This window comes from Schistocerca piceifrons, chromosome 2, assembly GCF_021461385.2.
Source record: "Schistocerca piceifrons isolate TAMUIC-IGC-003096 chromosome 2, iqSchPice1.1, whole genome shotgun sequence".
NCBI classification, from domain to species: Eukaryota; Metazoa; Arthropoda; class Insecta; order Orthoptera; family Acrididae; genus Schistocerca; species Schistocerca piceifrons.
This window is the reverse complement of record NC_060139.1, coordinates 58,017,996-58,028,116: the sequence shown is the minus strand read 5'-3', so window position 1 is coordinate 58,028,116 and position 10,121 is coordinate 58,017,996. Positions and strand designations below refer to the sequence as shown.

The window sequence follows — 10,121 nt, the reverse complement described above, 5'->3', positions numbered from 1 at the left end:
ATGATCTCCTTTTGTGAATGGCTGGAGATTCATTTTGTTGCAGTAGGCGTGATGCCACATCTCTTAAGCGTTTCCGCTTCCTTGCACGAACAGAAGCTGTAGAAGATGGAGTACCCTGCGAGGTACGCCAGCCTGCTGGACTCTGAGCTGTTTCTAAGTACTGGAGAAGAATAGAAACTAGAGTGTAGCAAACAAAATCAAAATGATGAAGGAATGAATGAAATTGTGTGGTGCTGAAAATCGAATTTCAAATACCACACAGGTGTTCACATTCATTGACCAACTATAACTTAGGCAGGTATTAACCCTTGCAGTGCCAAATACGATCCAATCGGATCGTGCGGTACGTGCGGAAAGTGCCAGGTACGATCTAATTGTACTGCCATTTACGCGCACTTTTCTTTCAAACTGAGGCACAGATCGTGGTATATTCATGTTGTGAAGACAAACTAAGGTCGAAAGATAGTCGTCAGGTACTTCGTTTTGATTGTCGATGCCAATAATCGATATTTTAGAGTTTCAAACACATGGTTGTGTTTTGTTCATTTCAAAGGTAATATGCCGCCACCAAGCAAGAAGCCTCGTTTGAGTGTGATGTATACCACAGAAAGTAGTGAAAGGGAGAACGATTTTGCAGGTTTTTCGGACAGTGGATTGATCTATGAGTGGTCTAGTGGTGATATCACATCATGCGAGTCATCAATAGCCGAATCTGCACCCAGCAACGATGAAGACAATGTTGAAAAATTGACTGCAGCCAGCAACACGTTTGCTGAAATTGGAACGGATGAGTTGGACAATCCTGCTCCCCACCGCTTCACATTTTCGGAATTATCAGGCCCCAAACATGTACCAATAAATTCTAAGCCAACTGATTTTTTTAAACTTTTTTTTTTCAGTGCAAGTGTTTACGTTAATGGCAATGGAAACAAACAGACATGCTTGGCTATTTCTCGAAGCAAATGTAAAGTTATCAGTGAACTCTCGTGTGAGAAACTGGTATCATACCACAGGCCAGAAATGGGGGCTTTTGTGGCAGTAATACTAAATATGGGACTCGTAAAGAAACCAACAATTTTTAGTTACTGGTCAACAAACGGAGATATGGCAAATCCATGGTTTTCCCGAATGTTTTCGCAAATAGATTTCAGTTGCTCCCAAAATTTTTACACTTGACAGACAAGTAAGAAGGGATTACATCCCAAATCTGTTGGTCAACATTTGTGTGTCAATAAATGATCCTAAAACTTAATTGGTATATATTATTTTCTGTTGGAACTAGTGACAAAATTATAGATGTTTTACCCATTTTTCGCATCAGTTTTTTCAGGGTGCATTATTTTCTAAAATATGTGACACAAACACACAAACAAATATAACATCATTCAGAATACTATTTAGACTGATAATATGAACACAAATTTTAAATTCAATTATTTTACATTTGGCTAAATATGACTTAAAACCAAAGTTTTACTTTTTTCCACTCAAAAACTCTAATACAAATATTGTTTTCTTTAGAAGTATGAGGCCTAATAGTGTACTCTGCTAATATTCCTGTAGCTGAAGGTACTAGCTATATAAGAAAAACAAAACTAAGGTCCAATGATAAACGGTTCAGATTTTATGGTAAGTTTAACAAACTTCTGCAATTCACTACAAAATCACCTGGCACTTTTCAGCTGATACCTTGAAAATTGCATGGCATTAAAAGGGTTAATGCAAAGTTCCCAAATAAAGAACCAAGTCTACAGTTTTTGTTCCACTACTCAAACATTTGTACAGCAGTGGAATCAGCAACAAATCTGATGATTTAATTTACTATTGATACAGGTATATTTGATAGGTTAGAGTTATAAGAAATAAAGCAGTTTTTCATTCAATAAAAACTGAGAAAGAAGTAGCCATGGTCCGTTTACATAACCATCGCAATATTCAATATTCAGCTGAAGCAACAGCAGGAAACCATGGGCAGCATCAGATGGCCAGGCAGGGACGGGAGACATGCACGGCTCATATGAAACATCGAAAGCTTATATCCACAATAAGAAAGAACTTAAAGGTGTTTGGTATGGAACTGTTAGGAAGAACACAAAAAAAGAAAGTACAGGGAAAAGGTGAAACATATGGAGAAAGATATAATGAAAGGAGTGACGTCATCAACTCACTGTAGCTGAGGAGTCAGCAGGAACCTAAATGAGACAGGAAGTGTTCGTGATCTATTGGACGAATCATTTTTCAGGGACAGCAGGATATGCATAAACCTGCACGACTACATTGCACCAACACTGCAGCTTGCACTGCACTTTGATACCTATGAAAATAACAACCCAAGCCAACAAATCTAATAAATATTTCACAATATCACAATTTCTTAACATTATTGTGTAAAACTGGTCAGCAGATTTCATTAATTAGTGAGGAAGTCGAAGTTCCCAAGTAGTTCACTTCCTCTGGTTATCTCTGGTACTATCGCAGGAGGCAATGAGCAAGACTGAGGCTGGCTGGAATAAACAAAGGATACATTGTTCTGACCTGAATAGATCCAGTTAGTGGATCAGGAATTACCAACTAGTGTCCTCTGTACACATATTTCTGGTATTATTGTAGGGGCTATGAAAAAATTCAGATGATACTCATCTGTCAGAGGGTGGGGGAACAAACGCAAGTCAAGAAACACCTTAAACCAGAGATGCATTCTGATTACAGGTGGAAAATGATGCCTGGCAACAGAAACAATCATTCGTCAAAAGCTTCAATAGATCCAAAAGAAGCAAACAAGTGAAAATCATTGAGAAAAACTGTTCAAAGTTTTTGCGAAAGGAAATATTTTAGTCAAAAAGCTTCCCAATCACAATTTTTTTTATAAGTCAATTTCAAGGCACTCGTTCTTCGTTTTCAGGCACATAGCAAAGTATACAGGTTTTTCCCTGGAGATGGGTTAGTAATTAACTCAATGATTTTTATTCACCTGCACATGAAAGTTACACGATAATCACACAAAGAATGTTCAGAAATAAAAATGCATATACTTCGTCATTTCACTACAAGAGACAGTGTTTGGTGATGGTAGGTACCAATTTACTTACGTCTTCAAACAGATGTTCCTTCTCATCTGCTTGTGCTTCATTTTGTACAGACTTCCAAAACCATTCTGCTTTGACAATTGGAGCATTAATGGTCAGGTCAGGAACGCTTTGTACATTTGATTCATCCACAACCTAAAGAGAATAAATGAAAACATACAAAATTATCTTTGAATGACAAACACTTAAATAAATCTAGCTACATTAAGTTTTCAAACCAAATTAATTGTATCTTGAAACAAAACTATTAATTTCCTAACAGGCTAGAAAAACTTACAAATTACTAAGAGAAAATGGATGGCTAGTACTTACATTCAAGATACTCTCAATAAGACACGCAATGACCAAATGTTGCGACCAAAGTACGTGAGACCTGTTTAACTATTTTCTTCCTGTATTTCCAACTACATTCAGTGTTACATAGTAAAGATATACACAGTGTACTAAAGGAAACAAGAAATCAGATGACAGACAATGAGAAGGAGTGCATCGTACCACCACAAGAAAACAGTTTGTTTCATGTGAAGAGTTAATGATGGTATAACAGAAGAAATAGTAAAATCTGGGGAAGAGATGGTGAAAAAGCCTGCACAATTATTTAAAGAGTTCCTATGTAAGAAAGCAACACCAGATAGTTGCAACACCACTGGGATTATTAGATCCACAAGGAAGAGACCAAAGAAGATTTGACGGCCCATTATTCTTTTTAGTAGAATTTAATATTTTTATAAAACTGCCTGTAAAAAAGGGCATTAGGAGTGTGTAGAGCACAATTGATCATTTAAATGTTGTCAAAACAAAGGCAGCAGCAGACATTGTTTTGCCAACAATCCCACATTCATCTTGGATCACATCTGGTGAATGGAACTTCAGACACTTTTATGTTCAAAAGACCTAAAAGAAAGGAAAGCAGGGGTCCAGAAGATAACTGAATTGAGAAATGATGATGATGTTACATCAGGGGACCAATCTGTTAGGCCTAGGAAAACAACTGTAGTAAATCCAGATGCAACTTCACTTTTGGAACGGATAGACTGGTTAGTATATGAACCTCCATTTACTTATGAATTCAAAATATGAGAAATAAGACAGTTTATTCAATACCTAATGCAAGTTGCAAAGTGGCAGTGTCATGGACAGTCCGTAGGGCAGTATGTGATGAGGACAGAGGCTTCTGGCAAGATGAGAAATGGGAAGGATATGTTAAGAGGCCAGAAAGAAAGCAGAAGATTGTTGTCTAAGAATCAATATAAACAAGATTGGATTAATATTTTTGGTTGAAGCTCTTTACATTATTTACACTGTATTTTTAGCGATTGATAATAGACAAAGAGAATATAAAGAAAATTGTCTGAGGTCATTAATCCACTTTTTGAGCAAACTTTGGTGAAGTTTATTTTAATTTAATGCTTTAGCGTAAATTTACCAAGCTAAATGTTTATGAATAACAAAAAAAACTTTTAAATTAGGATATTACACATCAAAAGGCACATTTCGGGCTCCCTCATTCACAAAATCACTAAATTTTATTATTGACCCCTAAAATGACACATTCTACTGTCAGAGAATAAGTGACATCACATGCACAGAATGCACATAAACTCAAATACAGGGCACAACAAAGAAACTGCTGTGAAAGCTGTAAAGTAAGTAACAATATTTAAAAGTTTTTTTCAAGGCAGGCAAAGCAAGTTCAACATTGAAGAGAGAATTCATTCTATGAACCCACATGAATTTATACATTCAGACGTCTGTGGGTTGGCGTCACTTGAATCAATTAGTGATGCACATTTTCTTATATCACATTAAAATGATGCAACCAGGTACAGGATTGTTTACTTTCCCAGACACAAACCTGACATCACTGATCGAATTCACAAATGCAGCACTCACATCTGAGTGACAGGAAACAGCTTGTGAGAAGCCTTTAAATTTAGCTAGAAACAACTGTTCAACACATAACACAGTAGAACAGACAATCCCAATGCATTAATCTAAAATTGTTGAAAGTGCGTGTATGATGTTGAAAGCCAAGACGATTCCCAAGTTTTTATGGCACATGCAGTTAATAATGCTGTATAACACTAAATAGGATTCCAACAACACATAATTTGAAATGTACTCCATACGAGTTGTAGAATGGACAAAAACCCAATGTTGGACACCTTCAAATCTCTGAATTCAATGCATTTGCCATAGAAATTCTGAAGAAAACTTGGTGCCAAAGTCATATGGAATAGGTTCACACACACACACACACACACCACACACACACACACACACACATATATATATATACTATATATATATATATATATATATATATATATATATATATATATATATATATATATATATATATATATTCGAAGACTTCAGAAGTTACGGAACCCAGTACATTGTCCTCGATGGTGAGCATTCATCAGAGACCAGGGTATGATCAGGAGTGCCCCAGAGAGGTGTGATAGGATTGCTAATATTCTTTATATACACGCTTGATTTGGCAGACAGGGTTGGCAGCAATCTGTGGCTGGGTGCTGGTGATGCTGTGGTGTACGGTAAGCTGTCGAAGTTGGGTGACTGTAGGAGGATACAAGATCAAAAAAATTTCTAACTGATGCAATGAATGGCAGCTACCTCTAAATGTTAATGCGTATGAGTAGGAAGAACAAACCCATAACGTTCAGATACAGCATTATTAGTTTCTGCTTGACATAGTCACATCATTTAAACACCTGGACATAATGTTGCAAAGCAATTCTAACTGGAACGAGCTTGTGAGGATTGGTGTAGCGAAGGTGAATGGTTGACTTCAGTTTATTGGGGGAATTTTGGGAAAGTGTGGTTCATCTGTAAAAGAGAACACATACTGTTCACTAGTGCAACCCATTCTTCAGTACTACTTGAGTGTTTGGGATCCGTACCAGGTCGGATTGAAAGAAGACATTGAAGCAATTCCAAGGCAAGCTGCTACATTCATTACTGGTAGGTGTTGAACAACACATTTGGAACAAATTTGAGTTAAAGAGACACTTCAGAAACTCAAATGGGAATCCCTCGATGGAAGGCACCATTCTTTCCAAGGAAAACTATCAAGAAAATTCAGAGAACCAGCACTTGAAACATAGTGCAGAACAATTTCACTGCTGCCAACATACATTGCAGGTAAGGACCATGAAGATCAGATATGGGAAATTAGGGCTCATACGGAAGCATATAAACATACATTTTTCCTGCGCGCTGTTTGCGAGTGGAATATGAAAGGAAATTACTAGAAGGTACCCTCTGCCATGTGCTATACAGAGGCTTGCAGAGGATTCATGTAGTTGTAGATACACTTTCTAGTTTTATGAGCTGTGCACATATTTACCTTTAATTTTTCATAACTGTGTGTGTTCTTCAGTCAACTACTGTAAAGTTCAATCAAATAAATGAATCATTTAACTGATATAAGAACTTTATTTATCTCTGCAAATCTTCAAGTGTTGTATCAGATACTGTTCTTATACCACAGCTGAAACAAACTTTCATATTTGTACATATTTTTTTCTGGGTTCACACACTTGTCTATCTTCAAGGAGGTCAGATCTCGTTGTGCTCCAATGAAATAAAGGAGTGTTACCGTATTTACCCAAGTATAAGACGACCATGACTATGAGATGACCCCCTTTTCCTCAAGAGACTTTTCGAGAAAAATTTATTTTTAACATATTCTGACTAATCAAAATTACAAACTTTTTTTTACAAAGTACATGCCTAAAAAGTTAACATCATACTTATATTCAATTTAAGCCATTTATTGATTGTCTACATTTGAATAACACAAGGATAAATAAAATAAATGAAGAGAAACGGTTTACATTAATTTGTGGACCATCATCTTTCCTACATTTTTTGCTTGCCAACCCTGATATCTGTGATATCACTATTTCAATCATCGTTATTCAAACACCACAGCTGAGAAATTTCTATCTTTGTTGTCACAAATATTTGGCTGGTTCTTCCAAATATGTTGCAATTTCCGACATTGTGGCTAGACCTGAGAACATAGCTGTTTTGATCTGAATATGTATTGCATTTCACTTCTATACTGATGTGAAAATGTTACAATGTCTCTTGCTTCCTAACATATCTGCCTGTTTCTCTCTCCCTGTTTGCATAGAACCAGAAGCTGACACAACCCCTTTCATTCTCATCACATCACAATGAACGCTGATAACAGCGTAGGGGGGGGGGGGGGGGGGGGGGGGGGGGGCAACAATAAGATTCAGAAGTTAGGAGGTTAACTGTCATTTAAGATAGAATTTGACATAACAGCAAAGATGCAAGATGAGATGGACACTGGGCAACAGCCAACTAGTGTCAAAGAACCAAATAAAATCCAATTTTAGGTGGAAAATTGCAATAATAGTTACATAAACCGCTATAATACTGAGCAGGTGCGGCTCGTAATTAAAGGCTCTGAGGCGGAGCCGCCCCAAAATATATGTTAAAGTAAATTTCGCAAGAACGTATTACATAATTTAAAGTATCAGGATGAATTTTGCATATTTCCCATTCCGATTAAAATAACGACAGTTAATGTTTTTGAAACTGTTTGTATTGATAGATGTTTTCTGAACAGTTAGTAGTGTTTAGGCTGCGCCTTGGAACATCCGTAAGCTGCATGTAGTAGCGGTTTGTGGGTGTGGCTTCTACATAGTACTGCTCTTTATGGGCGACCCGAAGGCTCAGAGCTTGCGGCCTAAGGGTGTCATATCAACCACCACACATTTTTCATGTTCAACTATCTATGTAAGAAAGGAATGTAGAGTGGCCGAAACTTCGCTATCCAAACTCTGTCTCTGCACATCTCTACTACGCTTAGATGCGTCATTAATCAACGTTTAGTATTATTGTTTTGATAATGTTTTACATAGTTGTTTTGTTTCTGCCACTGGCTATTTTATCCACATTTAGAATAAGTTTGCAAATATCCCGCCAGAGTGCAAAGACTACAGTAACATAACAGTACTGCCATCTAGCGAGAGTTTCATAAGTGATTAGAGGACAAAGCACGCGAAATTTGTTCCGTTACTTTACTTTCCTAGCTTGCTGATGCTAACTGGTTTTGTTGATACCGTGTGATATTAGCAAGTTTCTTTTTCATAGTGTATTTTGCAAGATTTTAGTGAGTTTTACTTCCTTGTGAATATCTGCGACATACCGCGAGTGTGAAACCAGCACAATATGAATTCAGTGTGCAATTTAATACGTAAAAACTTGGAACACAGCCATAGGATGAAAGTGAAAGAACTTGGTGCACCCAGACCCGATCTAACGATTAATCAAGAACAGAAACAGTGTAAATCTAGGCAAGGATACAAATGCAGTTTTAATACAGCAATATATGATTCAGCTGAGTGGTTGTGTGGTTGTGAAGTGAAAAATGCATTTTTCTGTTTCACCTGTCTTCTTACAAATATTACTGATAGTGCCTGGCCTGAAACTGGTATCACTTACTTAAAGAATTTTCACGCAAAGGTGAAAAAACATGATTCCAGCGAAAAATATTTAAGTGGTTTCATTGAGTTTTCAATGCTAAGGAAAGTGGACATTATGTGCCAATTAGACAGTGCTTACCACTGTAATATAATAATGAAAATGTGTCAAAAAATCAGTATATTCTGGATAAACTGATAGGCTGTATTAAATTTTGCGGGAAATTCGAGCTTGCCTTAAGGGGCCACGACGAAACAGAAGATTCCAAAAACCCACGAATTTTTCGAGGATTAGTCAGTCTTATGGCAGAACTGGACTGTGTCTTGAAGCAGCACACTGAGAAATCAGAAAATCGTGTTTTCTTAGGCCTATCGAAGACAATTCAAAATAAACTCCTGGAATCAATTTATGAGGTATGCCTCAATATCATCAGGAGTCAACTGTCGAAAGCAAACTTTCTTGCAATAGAAGTTCATGAAACTACTGACTGCGCAAATTTGTCACAATTGGTCCTAATAATTCGCTATGATCTACTGGGACAAATAAATGAAAGATTTATTTCCTTTGTACGCCCAAAAAGTCACAGTACAGACGATGTAACTGCAGCTGTTCTCTGCGAGCTAGAGAAAATGAATGTACGTGAAACACCTGAAAAACTGATAGCTCAGTATTCCGATGGTGCTCCTGTTATGAGTGGCCACAAAAGTGGAGTTCAAACTAGAATTAGAGAAATGTACAGGAATGCTCACTTTATTCACTGTTACGCCCATCAGTTCAATTTAATTGTTGAGCGTTGTGTGACAGGCAATAAACAAGTACAGATCTTCTTTAGCAACTTGGAAGGAATTCCCACCTTTTTTCCCCCCCGGTCTTCTAGCCGTACAGCCATTCTTGACGAAGTAGTGAAGAAGCATATTCCTACATGTACTCGGTTCATCAGATGGAATTTTAAATCACGGAGCGTAACCACTGTGTACAAATACCAAAACGAAATTGTTGAGTGCCTAGAAAGCATTATTGATGATGATGCCAGTGATTACAAGACAATAAACAAGGCCACGGGACTGAAGGGTTTCCTGCAAGACGAAGATTTCCTCTTTTGGTTAATTTTTTTAAATACAGTCATGCCTCATTGTGACATTCTCTTTAATCAACTGCAGCAGAGGAATACTGATGCAGTGAAAACTGTTGAATATGTATCACCCTTTGCAGATTCTGTCCAGCAAATTAGGGCCTCACTTGAACCTGACGATCACTGGGAACAGGTAGAACCAACTGCAAAACGGGAACGTTTCACAGAATCAAGAATAGTGTGTGCATGAAACGTTTGCGACCTCTTAACAACTCAGATCAGAGAACGATTCAGTTTCAGCGATCACTTATCGATTGCACAACTGTTTGATCCATCGTTGTTTGCAAAACATCAAACTATTTTTCCAGAAAAAGAGCTTAAAATAGCTGTTAATTTGTTCAATTTACAGTCTTCAGATCTATGTCACGAGCTGAACGTGTTGTACACCCAAAAAGATTTGATGAAGGCATCGGGTGCTTTGA

The 10,121-nt window shown here is 37.3% G+C and overlaps 1 protein-coding gene across 1 annotated transcript in view; it reads right to left on the bottom strand.

Annotated features, from left to right (window-relative positions):
- Window positions 1-10,121, bottom strand: part of LOC124776274 (protein ECT2) — a 212,628-nt gene that overhangs the window by 111,282 nt on the left and 91,225 nt on the right. Inside the window, exon 7 of the mRNA XM_047251178.1 lies at window positions 3,090-3,221. Coding sequence (XP_047107134.1) covers window positions 3,090-3,221 — 132 coding nt within the window. The remainder of the gene's footprint in view (window positions 1-3,089; window positions 3,222-10,121) is intronic.